At 45.6% G+C, this 19,590-nt stretch overlaps 3 protein-coding genes across 6 annotated transcripts; 1 reads left to right on the forward strand and 2 right to left on the reverse strand.

Moving 5' to 3' along the window:
• Positions 1–305: 305 nt before the first annotated feature.
• On the reverse strand, positions 306–7,945 carry pcyox1 (prenylcysteine oxidase 1). The gene is made up of 7 exons (XM_049020627.1): positions 7,790–7,945; positions 6,875–7,019; positions 6,355–6,561; positions 6,071–6,245; positions 4,424–4,635; positions 2,379–2,531; positions 306–2,008 (listed from the first exon to the last, which is right to left on the reverse strand). Exons 2-7 carry the CDS (start codon positions 6,984–6,986, stop codon positions 1,341–1,343), a joined length of 1,527 nt encoding a protein of 508 aa, XP_048876584.1. The 5' UTR covers positions 6,987–7,019; positions 7,790–7,945; the 3' UTR covers positions 306–1,340.
• On the forward strand, positions 7,897–10,404 carry fam136a (family with sequence similarity 136 member A). Of its 4 annotated transcripts, none has more exons than XM_049020634.1 (4): positions 7,897–7,914; positions 8,274–8,620; positions 9,165–9,305; positions 9,788–10,404. In XM_049020634.1, the coding sequence occupies exons 2-4, from the start codon at positions 8,534–8,536 to the stop codon at positions 9,974–9,976; spliced, it is 417 nt and encodes a 138-aa protein (XP_048876591.1). In that variant the 5' UTR covers positions 7,897–7,914; positions 8,274–8,533; the 3' UTR covers positions 9,977–10,404. The 4 variants fall into 4 exon arrangements, with proteins under 4 accessions (XP_048876591.1, XP_048876593.1, XP_048876592.1 ...); XM_049020635.1 differs by lacking the exon at positions 7,897–7,914 and having other exon boundaries at positions 8,242–8,440; positions 8,534–8,620; XM_049020636.1 differs by lacking the exon at positions 7,897–7,914 and having other exon boundaries at positions 8,195–8,313.
• Positions 10,405–11,330: 926 nt separating this feature from the next.
• Positions 11,331–19,441, reverse strand: gmcl1 (germ cell-less, spermatogenesis associated). Its single transcript, XM_049020628.1, has 15 exons — positions 19,186–19,441; positions 18,365–18,548; positions 18,056–18,179; positions 16,595–16,691; positions 16,398–16,495; positions 16,096–16,208; positions 15,832–15,897; positions 15,393–15,477; positions 15,135–15,225; positions 14,809–14,949; positions 14,328–14,397; positions 13,610–13,685; positions 12,367–12,512; positions 12,197–12,284; positions 11,331–12,089 (listed from the first exon to the last, which is right to left on the reverse strand). Exons 2-15 carry the CDS (start codon positions 18,538–18,540, stop codon positions 11,949–11,951), a joined length of 1,512 nt encoding a protein of 503 aa, XP_048876585.1. The 5' UTR covers positions 18,541–18,548; positions 19,186–19,441; the 3' UTR covers positions 11,331–11,948.
• Positions 19,442–19,590: the final 149 nt, after the last annotated feature.

Below are 19,590 nucleotides of genomic sequence, written 5' to 3' on the forward strand. Positions count from 1 at the left end.
CACCCTTGACACTCTGGTTAGGTGCTTTTAGGTGAGCTGGTGTATGCAAATTACCCATAATGCACGAGTGTGAGCCCTGTGACACACTAGATAAGTGGTTAATGAAAATGGACGCACAGGCCAATTACTTCCACGACTTGCTTAGTTTACCCTGGCCTTTCATGATAAGACAACCAATGAATGCAAACTATTCTGTGTATTATAACAAAAGAGCAAAATCTCAAAATCTTCAAAGCTCTTCCATCACCCCCCCAAACAGCAGCACAGGTACAGAATATCTGACGAAAAGAACAAACATGTCAAGCTCCATGTGAACAGACCTGATTTATTGACGGAGACCAGTATGCAACAGTGAGTGCGGTAAACTGGGACGTAGTATGACAGCATGGGCTTCATTAGTGCTACGTGACTGCTGCAGCCCCCCCTGTAAGCACGCTGGGGATCAAAGCAGCAGGAAGGATCGAGGCCGAGAGGGAGGGCTGCCGTGACGTGAAGCCACTTCAGCGTCGGCTCAGCCAGCGGCCCACAGTGCAATCGGTCAGAAGGCTCATGCTATTAGTAAGGATGCGGATGAGGATCAGAAGGCTACTTCCTCACACTGGCACGTCATCCAAAAGTTTAAAGCTATTATTTTAAACCAGGTTTCTGCTGCATACATCAAGAATTTCCCCAGAGATCAATATGGTTCATCTTATCTAACAAGTACTAAAATTAGTATTACGCCACACTTGGGTTTTGTAAATCATTTAAGGAATTACACAACTGAGAAAAATCGCAGAGAAATCAGAGACACTCTACTGATGGAACTGGACATTATATCTGAGAAGTCCGTGAGAAGGGGAGCGTCCTCACAGAGGCCTGGAGTTACTGCCCCTCTCATTCCCATCCATTTTACTTCAAATGCATGAAAGAGGAAACATTACCTAAACCTGTAAGAGATTTTTTAATGTAAACAACCAGACTGGTCCAGACCGAACTGCTCTCCTCTTTCAAAAATAATGTCTCCTTAATGTATTCGCAAAACCAACGCTGAAATCATTCTGCTAAACAGACATGGTTGAACCAGAAAGTTTCAGCTATGGGTGTCTTGAACCCTTGTTGTGTAAGGACACTATTACATTACCCTGAAAAATACTTGTTATTGCTGAATGGGTACAATTAAACTACCCTTCAAACAATGAAACAGACCACAGCTCGAAGAGACGCTGCCTCGAAGGCAGCCCTCCTCATGGATGAAGGTGGGTCATCCCTGAATAACTGCAAGGCACTGTTTGTATCTAAGATTATGGACCCCCCCCAACCTGCATATCCTTACCACCCCCTCAACTGCACCTCCGCACCTACAGCTCGTTCCTTAGTCTGCTATGCAGGTCCTCCTGGTCCACCTTTCCCTGCAGACCATGCCACTGATGGTGTGCCAACAAAGCCAGATTCCGTGCCGCGATGGCACTCATCTCCATGGCGCTGGCTGCCCACTCTATTGCATTCAGGTAGTACAGGTGATCGTGTAGGATAAATGGGGGCTTGCGGTGGGGAGGGCTGTAGGCGGGGTACGCCAGCCATGGCTCTACTGATATCACGTCCCAGGAGAGGAACATCTGCCTGAACTGGTCCTCCGAAAGTGGTTGGGGAGAAAACACCTTCCACACTTTCTTGACACTAGCTGGGGGACGGACGTAGCCGTCCGGGATGTGGACTGGGTCGAGGGAGCTCAGACTGTTGATAGCCAGACCACCGTGCTCTTTGGTGAGGATATCGGACACCCTGAAGTCCGAGGGGCTCTCGGTACTCCCCAGGAATGACATGTTGAGGACGCCGCGGACCAGAGTGCTGACTGTCTGCTGGTAGCGTCCTGGAAAGTAAGAAGGGATTGGCGGAGAGAAGCCCGAGAAGGCAATCTGGGAGAGACGTTGGTGGAGAGGCGTGGCCACGATGACAATGTCATACAAAGAGTAGGCGGAGCCAGACTCCCCATTGTAGCTGACCTCGAACTGAGGCACTGTTCCACCTGCAAGGGAGGAGGGGAAAGGGCCAAGAGAATTAAGGTGAGGTCTCCTAATGCAGTGTGGTGAACAGGTCAACCAATTCTAATAGTTATTAAAGGCACTTATATGCAAAATGTCATTAAACTTCCATGCTGGGACATACATCAGGAAACAAAATATGCTTTCCTTTAAATTTTGTAGTTTTTGTGCTGGACACAGTAATTATGTAAATGACTAATTGTTTATAACAATACAAAAAGCCAACATGGAATCTCTTACAAGAGACCTCTTGGGACATCGAGTGAGCTTGTGAAATCCTGATGACTTATCACCACCCCCAAGGGAATTTAACCAAGGAGGGATTGGGGCAAAGCCTCCCTTTCCGGCACTTACTCGCCCTGGAAGCCCGCATCTTTTGGGTGATACCTGTCACCCGTGCTGGGATCAGCTCGGCTTTGCTGTGGTACAGGAGCCCAGAGCAGACCCTCTTGTTCCCCTCGTCTACGGCCCACAGTCCCGAATCTGCCCCCGCCAGGGACACAGCACCTGGGAGCAAGAAGCAGGTCTCAGCGATGTGCTTCTCACCAATGCGCAGAAGGGATACATGTAAAATGAATTAAATACCTTAAAATGCTCAGCTGAACTCAAACACTTAACAGTATATTACAGGGATGTTGTGGGAGTTGGCGGCAGGACTGGCACTCCAGCCACCGGAAAAAAAACTCCCACCGGTCCATTCGGATTAGTGTGATGCCGAGTTAATGCCCACTGCATGGCTACACTCAGGTTCTCATCCCTGAGGTGGTTTGTCATGTGGTGGATGCAACAATGCACTGTAATCAGCACATGCTCCTTACTTCTCTCTATACACTATAGACAAAAGTATTGGGACACAGTCACTGAATTCAGGTCTTTCATTCAGACCCATTGCCACAGGTGTAAAAAAAAAAAATCAAGCACCCAGCCATTTCTGAAATAGGTCGTTCTAAAGAGCTCAGTTCCTTCAAGCCTGGTACTGTCACAGGATGCCCACCATTGCAATCAGATAGTTTGTGAAATTTCTTCCCTGCTAAATATTCCACGGTCAGCTGTAAGTGAAATTACTGCAAAGTGGAAACATTTAGAAACAACGGAGACTCAACCATGAAGTAGCAGAACACGCAAAGTAATAAATTACGGCCGAGTGCTGAGGTGCGTACTGCATAAACGTGGCCGAAGCGCTACTAACTCAATAACTGCAGGGTTCCAAACTACTTCTGGCATTAAGCCCAGTACAAACACTGTGTACTGGGAGCTTCGTTGAATGGGCTTCCATGGCCGAGCAGCTGCATGCAAGGCTCACACCACCAAGCGCGATGCCAGGTGTCGGATGGAGTGGTGTAAAGCACGCCGCCACTGGGCTCTGGAGCAATGGAAATGTGTTCTGTGGAGTGACGAGTCACGCTTCTCTGTCCGATGCTCGAGTCTGACTTTGGCAGATGCCAGGAGAACGTTACCTGCCTGACTGCACTGTGCCAACTGTAAAGTTTGGTGGAGGAGGGATAGTGGTATGGGGTTGTTTTTCCGGGGTTAGGCTGGACCCCTTAGTTACAGTGAAGGGAATTCTTAATGCTTCAGCATACCAAGACAGTCTGGACCATTCTATGCTTCCATCTTTGCGGGAACAGTTTGGGGAAGGTCCTTTTCTGTAACAGCACAAACATGTCCCAGTGCACAAAGCAAGATCAACAAAGACATGGTTGGGTGAGTTTGGTGAGGAAGAACTTGACTGGTCCACACAGAGTCCTGACCTCAGCCCCATCGAACAGCTTTGGGATCAAATACAACAGAGTCGCATCCAACATCAGTGCCTGACTTCACAATTGCTCTTCTATAAGAATTGGCAAAAAAATCCCACAGACACAGTCCAAAATCTTGCGGAAAGCCTTCCCAGGAGGCTGTTACAGCTGCAATGGTGGGACCAAGGTCTTTCAGACTTTCCAAAAACTCTGAAGTGGAGGAAGGTGAGGAAATGAGAGCCCTGAGTAAGAATTTATAGCAGAACAGACCAAGAAAGGAGAAGCTGCCGGTAAGATGAGTCATTATACACAGAAACTAGTGTCTAGAGTGCCACCACTGGTCATCTGAAGGGAAGACGCTTCAGTTCCAAGAAAGGGCGTTCTCAAAAGACTGCCATCAGCCCCAGCATAGGCGTCCACTCCTCTATTGCAAAATTCCAAATTAAGCTGTGAAGCAGTTTTAGAAAACAAATTGTGTTTGAATTAAGGTGAACTAAATAATATGTAAAGTAGATTGCAGTTCTTAGCAACCAGACATCCACTAACATTTTTCCTGGTCTAATAGACTAGACAGAATGCCATTCAATCGGATTGTTCTCCACGACTGATCCCGGCCTGTCAGTGCACAGCTCCGTTCGCGCTCTAGTCCGGACCTCGTACCTACGAAGGCGTTGATGCGGACACTCTGCCCGTAGTTGACACGTGTGACCGGAACCACAATGTCGTTCACAAAGCTCTGTGAGAACCCCGCCTTCAGCATGGCCTCCTCCAGGGTCTTATTAACCATCTGGAGGAATTCGTCTCCGCCCATTGCGTGCAGAAGCTTTTCCAGCGAGGTGAAGGAGTAGCCGTATTGCTGGTACTGGTAGATCCTGGGTAAACAGGACAGAGCAGAGAAAGGGGGAAACTAGGGCTGTCACATCGATTAATAAATCGCAGAATATACCCATTAATTGAACAATTAATTGATAATTATGTGTAATATATGCACATACATAAGATATGAACCACCCCTTGAGATGCACATGCAATTATCACATCGGAATAACAGTGATGGAAGAACTAGCTGGGTTAAGAAAGAAAAGTCACGCTTTTACATTTTGTGTTTGTCACAGGAAACAAAACCTAAAAAGCCTTGCAATTTTAATAATGGCTCCTTCAACTACATAGGCTTAAAAAAAACAGTCTAAAGTTTGCAGTCCCTGCTTTTGCATGAGCTCTCTGAGCCAGTCAGTCATCCTTGTCCTTGCTGTTGGACTCGCCCACAAACCGTGTGGGATTCCACAGAGACGACGTTAAGCAATAGCAAGTGATTCGTCAGCATTGTTTTGTGCCTCTTGGCACAACTCTCAGCAACACCAGCAATGTATTTGACACACACCATTAACAGATTAACAGGTTCTACTCAAATATCACTATGTGAACTTTATCTAATAGCACTAAGGCAGCTAAGCTGACCTTCGTTTTAGGGATGATCATCTTACGATACTGGAATCATTGAAGGTGAATTAAGCTACATGATTTAAGTGATGACAAAGACAGGCTGGGCTACTCAGAGAACTAAAGGACATAATTTGTACTTATTTATTGCTAACCTCATTTTATTTAGTGGATGTCGTCTTTCAAGATGTCACACTGAAGCTGTGCTGTTACGATATTTAAGTTGCGAAGGCAAACTATTTAATGCTTCTAAAAAAAAAAAAAAAAACAAGTAATTGAGTTTAACCAAATAATTGTGACTGCTCTAGATACAACTTGGAGCTTGGATTAGAGAATGCTTGATGATATGATTTTTGAGGTGTCTTCGTATAAATTAGCACCTAAAAAGCATTTCGTTAACTTTACGTAGGAGGCAAATTAGTAATAAATAGGCAGTAATTTCATTAATCAGACAGTATAAACAGAGCAGCGATAAACACTCTATGCCAGGACTATTTGAATCACGGTTCTTACGGGGTGAGTCCTGCTGATTTTACAGCCTCCCTTTACCTGTGAGCCAGGTGTGAAGCCTCTGTGGCCAATCAGAATCAGTAATGATTAAACTAACTACCTGGGAGAACTGAAAACACGGCCTGGATTTGGAATCGAGGGCCAGATTTGAGGAGCCCTGCTCTATGCCAGATGAAAAATTCTGAAGCAATTCCATCCCATACTTTGGACCAGACTTCAAACTGTACATATCTCACAGCTCCCTCGTGTGGTCTGCAGTGAAGGAAAATTTAAAGCCTACAAAGCGAACTTTAAAAGGCTTGTAAATGTTCTAAAAGCCCGTCAGACCCCATAAACTCTGTGCTCCCTGGCTCGTACCTCATGAACTTGTCCAGCATGCCCTCCACCCACATCTGCAAGCGCAAGAAATTAAAGCCGTATCTCCACACCATGCGGAAGAAGTTCACAATGACCCAGTCACTCTCTTCGAAGATCAACTGCTCTCCATCAAAGATGGCCACCTTGGTGGGGACATCCTTGCGTGGAGAGAGGCCTGGGGAAACAGGCAGGAGCAGAACTCGGCTTATAGCTCATGCATATGCACGCTTCTGCAGAATGGTACACAGTCGCACGTGTGAGGCGGAGGTACGAGTCACACTCACCCAGCGTATCCACAAAGTGTTTCATGTGCAGGTTTAGAGGATGGATGATGGAGCCGCCAGTCTCATAGCCCTCATCTCCGACCTTTACGGTGGCCAGACGGCCCCCCACTGTCCCAGCCTCAAACACGTCAATTTTAATCCCCGCACCAAACTCCTGACGCAGGAAAAAGGCTGTGGCTGTACCACCGATGCCGGCTCCAATCACAGCTGCAAGAAAACAGTGATATTGCACAACTATCCAGTCACAGACCACACGAAAAGTCAACTCAATGTAATTAATCAAGTTAAACATTTACCCCTAGTGATAAACTTATTGTGTTGGTTAATCATATATGGTTGCAATATTCAGGACGTTGTTATATAAGGAACTCTTGAAAACAAAGGCAGCATTTTGAAAAGCTAACTATAATTTATTATAATGACTGCAATTATTAGTTGCAACTAATTGCTGGGGAACAAGTGCTGGATCGCCCATGACCCACCCAGGCTCTAGCGGCTAGGGAGGCAGGCTGGATCGTACCGATGTTTTTGGGCTGTTCCCTGAGCTCAGGAGCGGAAGCCAGACCGCGACGACCGGTCAAGCACAGCCCCAGAAAGAGTAGCGTCCGGGTCGGCAAAAGTGTCGATAGCATCCTGAGTTGGCATCCACTTTAAAAGACTAACGTCTGAGGAGACACAAATCATAACAATTGACTATTAATATATTAAAGCAATACATTATTTTACATTCCCAGTGCTTAATCAACAGATGGCATGGAAACAAATGGATAAATAAATAAATCTACTCAGTTATGACTAAAGTTTCTTTCTGCACCAAACCAGTTGACTGTACGGGTCTGACCGCCGTATCCTGCCTGCTCTCACAAGTCCTCCCCTTTTACAAACGTTAACTTTGTGCCTCAAATCGCCATCTGCAGTAGTACAGCAGAGTTGCCAACACTCAGGTATCTGGCGTGACATGCACGCCTTCAGACTCTCAAGCAAGGAATCTTACTGCAAAACTATTATTATTTCATTATAAACATAAAATTATCTACATTAAAAGCGTCGAGGCAGTTTGAAAACCTTGCTGACTATTTACAAAGTAATAAATCTGTTACATATATGTAAATGTCTGTGTAGACTTGTCTCGAATTGAAAATCTCACTCCAGCCAGCTGAGCAAAGTTGGCAGCCCTGATGCAACAATTCAACCGCGGCTGCAAAGTTAAAACACTTCATGCTACAACTAAGCGACTGGCGTAAAGTGTTGGATGGTCCATTGGTAGCATAAATATTACGTCGATATCATAAGTCTATAATCCTTCGGTCTCTGAAAAACTCAGGTCGTGCAGATTAACACCGACAACCTGCAAGTTTACAGATTAGTAGAGAAGTAATTTCCGATTAATAACAGTAAAGACAAGTGGTAGCGTCGACAAAAGACTGATCCTGACCATTCCCAGGGAGAAAACCGTCTTTTGCACGGGAGCAGGCAGCTGCAAGATCAGCTATTAGAACAAACGGTGAAGAATAACTTCTGTATTTGAACGAAGTAAACTTCCGTGTTCAGTTAATATGGGTAAAGGCGATGTTCTACTGTTTGTGCACGTCGTGTCACGCAGACATCAGCAGTACTTGCACAAACAAAATGTATAGCTGGAAGATTTATTTCCAATCTGATTTGTCTTAGACAGAAATTCGGAACACTATAACATGTAAACAATCTGAAATAGATTGAAAACGACTTTTTTTGCACCCAGATTATAAATGTGTTAAGTAGACTTGTTCTGATATGGGACACATTAGCAACATTATGTAATGCAAAACATAACGGCTGATTAACCTCCCCGGTATAGTGTAACAAACACAACCATTCCGCGGGTTCTTTTCCGCCCGTGACCCGGAAGCGGAAGTGCGACTATCCCTTTCATTTTACAGTGGTGCCTGCTGCTGCTGAAGTTCATGCTTCCGAGATGAGGTGACCTTATCGGCATTAAGGAGCTGCTTGGTGAATGAATACAAAACGGATTTCATAAAAATCACAAATGCTGATCTGACAAATACAACACTAGGCACAAGGTCTTCAGGAAACGCTGGAAGTTATTGTCAGTAACTTGAACCGGAGAGCCAGGCTGTGTTGTCAGCTAGTTTTGTAAGCTTGTCGGTTAATTTGATTCTGGTATCGCCTTATCTCCGAGATGGCAGAAACGCAGCAAGCTCGGGTACAAACGGCTGTAGAGAAAATGGTCGAAGGTCTGGAACGTGAACACATACGTAAAATGCAAGTGAGTGCAGTCGTACAGGGCCAAACTATATTTATTCACTGATCTATATTCTTTTTTTGTATAAAACACGTGAACGTTAAATATAGTGCTGCTTATAACCTCGCAGCGATGTATAGATCGTGTATCTGATGTATGAGTGGTTTATTGTTAGGATGATACCGTAGTGTATTTTATGGCTCAAGGTGAGATACCCTTCAGGGACATGAATGGAAACCGAAATTTTCTGGTTATGGGCATACCTTCTGGTCACATGCGCATACTTTTGTTATAAATGGAAAATAACGGCTCTTTGTGTGCAGTTTTTCCGTTAATAGTTCCATTATTATGATTTCATATATATATTTATTTCCGCGTTAATGTGTGTGTGTGTATGTATGTGTATATATATAGTCTGAGCTTTCTGAGCACACTGTCCATGTACTGGGCCTCAGTGTTACATTAAAGACAAGAGATCTTTAGGAGGAACTCAACCTGATGTATATATCTATATGGAGGTGATTTGTTTCCAGGCTTGTGTTCACATGGCATCTCTCTCTATGAACAGGGTCGCATGTTCCGGTGCAGCGCTGAGTGTTGTGAACAGCCCTCACAGTCTATGCAGCAGGTTCACCATTGCATAGAGCGCTGCCATGCCCCCCTGGCACAGGCCCAGAGCCTAGTTACCACTGAACTAGAGAAATTCCAGGTAAACCCAGCAACCACCTCTCACACTCTCCTGTTGTTGGGATTGGTGCATCAAACTGAACCACTACCAGAAATGCTGCAGCAACACTTTCCAGTTATAGCCAGTTGGTTCCAGGTGGGATTGGATAAGGTGCACAAAGTGCAGTGAATGGTTAAATAGAAGGAGCTCAGGTTCTGCTCTCACTGCTAGCTGGGACATTGATCTCTGGTGCTATGGACCCACTGGAGAATCTTTTTGCTTTGTGAGATGTGGAAAGCACCTGGATATGACACTAGAACATCAACCAATGGAAGCTCGAAATCCAGAAAACAGTACAAAATGTCACCTTGAAGAATAAGACTATTTGATTATTCAAAATACATAATTTTTTATAATTGTTTTGCAAACTGCTGAAAAAATAGCCTTCCTAGTAATGCCTCGAATGATGTAATGTGAGTTTCTCGTCAAGCCTGACCGCAACCCCAACTCTGCTTCCTGTCCAGGACCGGCTGTCCCGCTGCACCATGCACTGCAACGACAAGGCCAAGGACCTGTTTGACTCGGGGACCAAGGAGCCAGCAGTGCGAGCAGCCATGGAGCTTTGTGTGGGCAGCTGTGTAGATGACCATGTAAACCTGCTTCCCAGCATGACACGGCGTCTGAGGGACAGCCTGGGGGCTATACCACAGTGACAGGGTCCCGTGGGTGGGGAGGGCAGACCAGTAATTGGACCTCCGAGGCACTAGGTGGCACTGGATAGGAGGGATTGAGGAACATCACTGTGACCAGAAATGCTTGTACTCTAATGGAATGAGAAGTGGTGTACCCTCCCTTTTTAAGGCGCACTATCCATGTGCCGGGCCTCAGTGTTACATTAATGACAAAGAGATGCTATGGAGGAGTTCAACCAGAAACTCACCATGAGGGTTTGGATGAGTTAACAATCTGTGGACTCTGTGCTGGCTTTAAGACTTCAGCTATACATGGCCTGACCCTGGGCCTTGGAGAAAATAATGCTTTAAGAACAATCCTGACCATAGCTGTAGGTACTCAGCACATTCTCCAAGCTGTGACATTTGTGGTTCTTTTGTAAAATGGAAATAAATTTAAGTGAACAGTCCAGTCCTGTATTTGTATTTTCTGCAAAGATATATGCTGCATCATTTCAATCAGTGACTGTTCCTGGTTCCTGAGCAGGCAAATGAATGATCACTACACATTTATTGCAAAATCATTAAAACCAAAGGGTTTTATAAACAACCAGAAAATGGGAATGTGTTACTGACATGTAGTGTTGCGCTATAAATATTAAAAATATCCTGAAACATTCTGTGACGGAATAGTGTAATGTGTCAAACTCTCAGTCACGCTTGATAGTTCAGCTGGACCAAAACTCGGCATCCTCTGTGGGTTAGGAGAGTTTTAAAAAGGCTACTCTACAGGCAAGAGTGTCTATTGTCAAACTCTGAAATTACTCCGCACTTCAAACAAGGGGTGATTCTAGAATTTGACCTTTGGGGGATTCAGCCCAAATATTACTATACATGGTTCACGGTTTTTTGGCAAGTTGTACGGATCCCTGTTGAGTCCAACTGCTTTTGATTTAAGAAGATAATTGTTTGGCAGTTTCCCCGACTAAAATCAGCCACATTGCAGCATGTTTCGGCGCTCAGTCCATCTGAAGGGGCGTGTTCCAGCGGGAAAGAGGCATCACTGCATACCCTCTATACGGGACCTCTACCCCCCCCATGATTATATTTGCAGAGGGGAGGTGGGATCCCCACGACGAAGCCCCCCTGAATATGATTTAGAACTGCTTATGCCTCAAAAAAAATCTTATTAGATGGTTCTAAGCACTCCTTCCCTAAGTGGTCATTTTTTCTAGAAGAAAAATGATTCAATCCTTTTAGAAAAGCATCTGCTGACATATAAAATGACTGTTTCTAAGACACAATATCGGTGACAAAGCCGAATTTACTTGTTCTGTGCAAAGTACAGTGCCTGTGAAATACAGACTACGATCACAATATTGGAAAGAAAAGACAATGACGTCCCCCCCCCCCCCATTACATGAGAGCACCTGTTGAATCACCCCCTCCCTCCCCCAAGATGCTTTGGCTTAACCTGAGCTGTAAGGTCATACTAAGTAATTATGTCCTCCAATAACAGCACCAAGAAGACAAACTGTGACTGTGGATACATTACCGATATATTGGTTAAAAAAATAATACAATAATAAACCCGCAAGCATATCTGGAGATGTATGTACGCTGACCGCAATTTACAGCTGCTGTATTCATACTGAACATAGTTATTAGCTATTACAAATTAATAGAGTTATAGTGTAGGGGTGGCTTTAAAATAATAAAAAATGCTATAAAAAAATAATATAAAATTATAGATATGCATATAAAATTTTGGAAAACACAATCCAAGTTATTTAAAGCCTTAGAGTCAGAGTGTGGCATGAATCCACAAAGAGCTGCCAGGTTGGAAGCCTTGATTTCACAGAGGCTTGTTGGATTGAGTCTCTTCTCTAACCACGTCGGTGAAAGCAGACAGGCATCGCTTGTGAGGGTGAATGAGTGTCCTTTCCAAGGGCACCTGCTGTAGGACAGCCAATGACAGCCCAGGGGTCGGTGCAGACAGAAGTGGTGGGAGGGGTCAAGACACGCCTCGGGCGCCGCTCTCAGGCTCCGGGCTGCTTGATTGGCTGGCTGAGGGGGGCGAGGTGTAGAGGAAATTGCAGCAGATGTAGAGGGGGAAGGTTAGCAGGCGACTGTCTAGGTTCATCACCACATACTCCTGAGAAAGAAAGAAAACATGTAATGCGTTTATTCGGACATTTTTATGGGGGAAATCCTGATACCCGGATCCTTCAGCATTCTTGGCCACCTGCCGACGGCCGTTACCTGGTCTTTCTCCAGCATGAGCAGCTGGTAGCCAGTGGAGCGGCTGCAGACCAGTTTGCCGCTGGTGTCGAATGAGGCCAGGCGCAGCCTGTGGAGGGAGGGCAGTGAATGAGGGTTAGGGTCAAGGGGCACATGCTCGCAGACAGAAGGTGCCCATCAGCCGCTCTCACCGGTAGGCTATGTGGCGCCGGGGCTGCAGGCTCACAGCGCCCCCACATGGCTGACTCAGGGTATTCCTCTTGAAGACAATGAAGCGGTTGGTGTAGGTCACCAGCAAGTCGAAACCAAAGCTGAAGCCCGTCCACCGCCAGCAGTACTGCAGCCAGAAATTCAGCCACGAGTCACACATTTATATGTATATGTATACACACACATACATTTATATATACAGTAAAACTCCACTTATAACGGACATCAAGGAACCTGGAAAAACAGTTATATCCAAAGTCCGTTATATCCAGAGTTGCTGTATGCCCAAAACACAACTACAGGACACCATTTACTCATGCCGCACCCCAGCAGACACACTTGTGGTATAGATTATTATATTGTACATGTAGTAATCCAATTTCACCTGACCAGATGTGTGACTATTAATAATCTCGACTACGAATCTGCGCTGGATATCACCAGCACGCCACACGCCTTGTAGGCGGAGCTGCATGTCCGTTACAGCCGAATTAAATTACAGCTAGAAGCAGCCCTGGGGGGCAAATTGTTTGTCCGTTATAAATTCCGTTATATGCGAGTCCGCTATATCTGATGCTTTTTCTGCACGTTCTTAAAGGCGCACGGCCGGAACCAGCGGACCTCATCCGTTATAGACGACATTCCGTTATAAGCGAGTCCACTATAACGGGATTTTACTGTATATATTTATACACACAGACACACAACCACACACGGTGTGCAGTCACATAAAGAACAGCTTTGTCATTTTCATTCACAGCTGCCGCTCTTCCTTGGTCTGCTCAGTGCTGCAATAGAGTACAATAACGTACATAAAATATAGCTTATTGTAGTTTCACGTTGCATCTCGGTGGCTAGTTTTTGGTAGTTTATCAAAAGCTTTGATGAGTTTATGTTTGCATTGAGAGAAAATGACTTCACCCACTGTTCACTCTCCATTTAGAAGAAATGAATGAGCAAAGTATTAATTCCAATCGAAAAAAAACAGGAACACGTTATGGACTTTAAAATTAACAGCATGTGTTAATGCAATACATTTCCAGGCTACAGCTGAAAGACAGATTCAGTAGAGTGAAATATTATGTTGTTCCGATGTTCGATATTGATGGTTTCTATAAATATTTGTTCAGTGACCATGCCTGCACAGTGACACACAGTGACACACAGTGACACACAGGCAATGCAGACATGGTGATGTGGGATCACATGACCGCTTCAACTCACGTCTCCATCTTTGGTCAATTTTCTGCCACACCTCATGCTGTTCAGTTCAAACTCTTCTTTGTTGGCCTCCTGCGGTCTAGGGGAAGCACACGCGCGCGTACACACACACACAATTACCATGGGAGAAATAATCGTATTATAGGAAAAGTTATAAAGAGGAGTGCGTATCTAAATACAGGTATCCTTCAAGATACGACTATTTGATTTACAAGTTCTTTTCACAAATTTGACTGAAGTCATTTAATATAACATCTTATTAATTAACCTAATAATCTAATCCCTTACACCAGGGGTGTCAGACTCCAGTCCTGGAGGGCCAGAGCCCTGCACAGTTTTTGGTGGTTTAACACACCTGATTAGCTGCAAATCCTTCTGCTAATTACCACACAGCTCATAAGCTAAATCATTTGCGGTGGAACAGGGAAAGAGCTAAGCTACACAGGGCTCCGGCCCCCCAAGACTGCAGTTTGACACCCCAGCCTTACGCCCTTCATCGTTACTATCTCACGTTTGTTTCAAGTTGTGCTCAGTGATCCGTGCGCTCAATCCAGTGATCCCATCTCAGTCTAATGCTTTGAATTTTCCCATAGAAATGTGTAGCGATTGTGTCTCTGACATTATATGTCCAAGGATTCATCGGGCCCAGATGCATCGTGGGCCGCTCACAGGTGTTTGACGGACGTGTTGCGGTGTCACGCGAGTCCCCAAATGCTCTCACCCCAGGTCGCTGTCATGTTCTGTCCGCAGCATGGCAAACCACTGCTGTTTGTACGTAGCAGAGAGCCAGTCTGGAGAAAGAGGAACACAGAGATCAACAACACAGAGACACGCGTCAATGGAATTTCGAGCAAACTGTCCATTTATAGATTTCAGTCGAAAAAAATGTGTTTCACATCCAAATGCATGGGTGAAGTGCAGATCTTTTACTAATTCAAACAACACAATAATACTTCTGTAGTCTGAAACAGGGACTTCCCATACTGCACTGTTGTTTGTCCTGTATTACACTGGTTTTTTTCCCTATATTGTGCTCCCATGTATCTGTCTTCCCCCTGCAGTTGTGGTGCAATAATTGCACCGTGCTCCTTGGAACAGGTGGTACAACAGGAAAGAACTTGATCATTGTTTTAAACGTATGGATCTGACGGACCTAGATATGAGGTCTGCTGGCTCTCGCATGCTCGTTTCAGGTGTCTTACCTGGGGGCAGGATATTGTCCCGCTCCAGTATGCGCGCTGAGGTCAGGTCGTTGATGATGTACTGCAACCGTACGCGTCTGAACACGGGGACGAAGGGGGCCCCCTCCTCGGTGCTCAGGAAAGCTTCCTCTTCCCCTAGGTCTGTAACGCAGATGGAAAGATGGCCGAAAAAAAAGGTATCAGTAGGGTTAAGGGGGTAAGAGGGGGCAGAAAGAGGATAGGGGAAAGAAAAATACAGCTAAATTGGTAAGGCTGACACAAAGGCACTTTAACTGGGAAAATATGAATAATACAAGTGGCATCATGCAGAGTGTGGTCAGACCCACCGGCCCGGCGTTTGCAGAGCCAGGTGTCGGCGTCAGTCAGCAACTGCTTGATGGGCCCGCTCCAGGATGGGCTGAGCTGGAGAAACACCCACTGCGGGGAGTGGGGGGGGGATGCCAGGGGGTCAGCTGGGGCTCCCACAAAAATCATACAGCTCTCTGCCACTGCCTGAGGCCTGAAAAAGGGGCCATCGGCCACCATATAAAACCGCGTGCAGCAGGGCCGGGTCCAAACACGGGCAGGGATGGGTGGGCATGTACCTTCTTAAGAGCTGTGTAGACGTCCATCTCTACTTGCATGACAAAGAGATCGGAGGACTGGACCAGCTGCTCCATCAGCGTCACGCTGGCGGGGTGGATGGAATCAGTCAGGCGGCGCGAAACCATACAACACAGACACAGACAGACAGAGGGGCACAGACAGACAGAGGGGCACAGACAGACAGAGACACACAGACATACAGAGACACACAGACAGACAGACGGGCACAGAAAGGTTTGTATTTATATCTTTTGTGGGGATTGTGCATTCATTTCTGTGGGCATAACCTTCACCCCTACCCAGCCTAAACCTAAACCATAAGTAAATAAACAAAACACAAGTCTTTTGGCATTTTTAGTTTTTTGATTGCAGTCACAGATTTTTATAAAATTGCTAAAACCAGCGGTCACTCTTCACCCAGTTTCTCACGACAATCACCTCAGCTCCTTCATGAGGTCCACGTTCTGCTGGGTCATCAGGTTGTTGAGGAGCCATTCCTGGCACCTGAGACAAGGCAAAATGCATCAGAGGACCTCGAAATCTGACCCCCCCCACCCATGCCACCTCCTCTCCATCCCTCCAGCTTCTGCTGTACTTATCACCCACTGCTCACATAATCAAAAATGGGACATCCCCAGGTGCTCAAATGAGCACCACAATGCCCCTGTATGCAGGAGGAGGCTTCTAAGAGCTGGGACTCACTTCTTTGTGACGGAGTCCAGCCCATACAAGCGGGCAGAGGAGTGGTAATGACATACAGTCTTTGCACTGATGGTCTCCTTCATCGTCTCTCCGCACTGCTGAATCAGACTGTCCTGTTCAAAGATGAAATCAGCACCCAAAGTGTGAGGAGACCCGCCCACAGCGCGAGGAGACCCGCCCACAGCACGAGGAGACCCGCCCACAGCACGAGGAGACCCGCCCACCATGTGAAGGGATTGGTTGGGATGGGGGAGGGAGGTGTGCTATTAAGCAGAACGACCCATCACCGCGACGCAACTGACCAGCTGAAGCATACAGGCCGCGGCCAGGATACTGACGACCCGGCTGGGTTTGATGAGAACATCATCCCGGTACAGAGATCCGAAAGCCACCTGCAAGGCTGCACAGAGGACAATCATTCATTAAAAAAACAAAACTGCAGAAAGGAAACCAGCCTATATGCACGCCATGGAGTCAGAAATGCAACACCGGATCTGACCTTCTGTGTCGATGTTCTGGTCTGGAATCTCCAGCTCGATGACCGTCATTGTGGACTCCTTCCAGGACCCGCTGAACATGCTGGAAAAGTACCCCGACTGGAACAGGGAAGAACGTGAGAATAATGCCATTTATCAGAGGAGTCAGCAGCAAGCTAAAACGCTATTTGCAGTTCAGGAGAGCAGTAAGACAATAGGACAGCAGCCTTTCCACACCACTAGACAACCAAACCTCCAACCTTTGGACATTCCAGGTCAGGTTCCTGCCTGATGAAATCTACAACAGGTGATTTATATGTCAGTGTATCTAAATCCGGTCCTCAAGGACCCACTAATGGTCCGTGTTTTTTGCTGCCAGTTGGGAGCTGGAAGAGAGCAAAAATGTGCAGGGAGCTGAGTGGGTGCAAAAACATTGACCGTCTGGGATTCCCCGAAGACCGGGATGAAAAACTCCGTTCTATGTAGACTTACATTCGCTTTCCATATTTATTACTGGCGCTGAACGATCTGTCAATTTCAAAATTGAAATTGCAAATTTGAAACAATGTGATTAGCAGATCACAAAAGGCTGTCATTTATGTCTGACTCAGGGTTTAAAACTGTCGTGAGAATAATTTTACAAATTGAGGCCGGCCTCCTTGTGTGACAGTCATTCTCACCAATCAGAAGCACTGTGCTCCTCGTATGCCAGTCATGCTCACCAATCAGAAGTGGCCCAAGGTGACTATGGATACTCCCACAAACAGCAAACACATAAACCCAAAGAAAACGTGACATTCCTGGTGCGAAAAACATGGATTCCGCTGCCAGTTATTAGGGTTATTAGCATTATCTGCAGGATCGCAGTTTTTTTCTTGCTAGAATTATTTTATTTTTATTCATTTATTTTACTTAACTCAGCTTTTGTGATAACTGTTTTATGTTCAGGAGTGCACATAACTGGTACGCAACATGCATTTTAACCTTTACATGCTAATTCGTACTTCACTTGTAGCATAAAGGTTAAAATGCATGCTGATTTCTTAGCACAGCAGAGCAAATGCACACAAAATACGAAGGCATTTGTGCTGCGACACCAAGCGATTGCTGCAGGCATTGCTTTTAAAGGTGAATGCGTACTGATTGCGTGCATCCCTGTTTATATTCAATTGTTTCTACTAATTTAAAAAAAAATGTAATACATATTAGAATCAATTCATATCTTTAAGTTCTCATCCTTGCATCAGGATATAGAACAGTTATCTTGATGGTATCTCAAGTGGTAGTGCTGCGTCACATGATTTAAATCTAATACACACTGAACTGAAGCTTGAGTTTTAAAAAATATGGCAAATCAAATCACAATCAGATATTTTCCCCAAATCGTTCAGCCCTATTTATTACGCATTTCAGTCTTTAATCAGGACACTGCATGTTTGTTTGAGCCATAAAAATGGACCCCCCCCCCCCTCACCTCACCTCACCTGGCACAAATAGACCTTGTGCAGATTCCAGTCCTGGCCCAGGGCACAGATCCGGATGTCGCTGTTCTCACCATTGAGGAACAGGGTCTGATAGATGTACTTAGAGGTGCTTTTCAACTTTTTCCTGTTAAAATTATTAGTTTCACTGAAAGAAACACATGGACTACATGACGCACTTATGCATATACACTATTCTACCCACTTCAATGGTCCAACACCAAGGCCACTCAAGGTGATTGGTTCTGTGCTGAGGTACCTATATGGGGCTAGAGCACAGAAGAGTGCGCTGGAGTTACCCACAGCCCTCACCTTCTTGGCGTGTTCAGCAAGCTGTCCTCCTCCTCCGGCTCGCTGTCACACTGGCACCCCGAGCTGCGCTTCCTTTTGCGGCACTCGCACCCATGTCTCGAGGCTCCGCATGAACCCTCCACTGTCCCCTGTGGGCCCCGCGGGGAAACCTGGAGCCGACTGCCCAGGGAGCCCATCCCTCCAGCTGCTCAACATGAAGCCATGGCAATGGGTGAATATGCATTAAAGATGAAGAAACTGAAAGGACTATTTAATATTACCCAGTGTAATAACAGAGGAAGCAAAGGCGGAGAAGTCTGCCCAGACGTTTTTCTCTTTAAAAATCATAAACAAGGCACATACGGAAGACGCATCACGAGAGAAGGCGATGCAAACCGATCCAGAACAATACAATACTATAATACTCCTTCGGAATGTTTTAACTAAAAATGACTTTGAATTTAATCCCCCAGACCACGATCCGTTTTATATAGCTATTTTCTTTGTTTAAAAGAAGTGCAGAGTTGTTTTTATTTTTCTAAAGCGGATGTCAAAACAGCCAGGCGCAAAACAATGAACCCCTAAAACAACGATCAAGACAGAAAGGAAAAATAACATACGTGCTGTATGCTATAAGTACTGTATATTGAGAGCATGTATGTTCGTAATGTGGTGTTTGCCTCACTTATGCGTCGTCTGCAAAATGTGTAAAAATGCTAATGTTAAAAATAAGTCTTGATGAACAGAATAACAGAGTAAGTTTGGAAGCAGAATTAATTCCGTTCTTTTGTGAATTTATTGTGATCATTTTAGCATGGTTTCCACGATGTTATTTCTCTTACCCTCTCAAGCAGACAGTACACTTTGCTTGGTAGCTAACTCTCGGCAAGGTGGCCAACGCATCGGCTCACGGGAAGCCCAGCACATCCGCAGCCAGCGGACACTCTCTTTAACAGCACTTGACCTACGTCAGCCTGATTGGATAAAATCGCTACGATTGTTCCTTTTTTTTTTGGTCTAAATGTTTCTTGTAGCGATTGTGGGCAATCACACACGTAAACAATCCAGTTTGGCGAGAAAAAGGGGCGTCACTTTCAGCCAATTTCGTCACGTTAGAACAGCAGATCAACCGTTTAGCTTCTCGGGGCTGATTATTGGCGCGCCGGCCCTGGGCCGTAAACGTACAGCCTGACGGCTAGGCGGCGCTGTAAGTTTGTAGCACACCACCAAAGCGGAAGCGTCGTCTT

The sequence above is a fragment of the Brienomyrus brachyistius genome, chromosome 7 (genome assembly GCF_023856365.1).
Source record: "Brienomyrus brachyistius isolate T26 chromosome 7, BBRACH_0.4, whole genome shotgun sequence".
NCBI classification, from domain to species: domain Eukaryota; kingdom Metazoa; phylum Chordata; class Actinopteri; order Osteoglossiformes; family Mormyridae; genus Brienomyrus; species Brienomyrus brachyistius.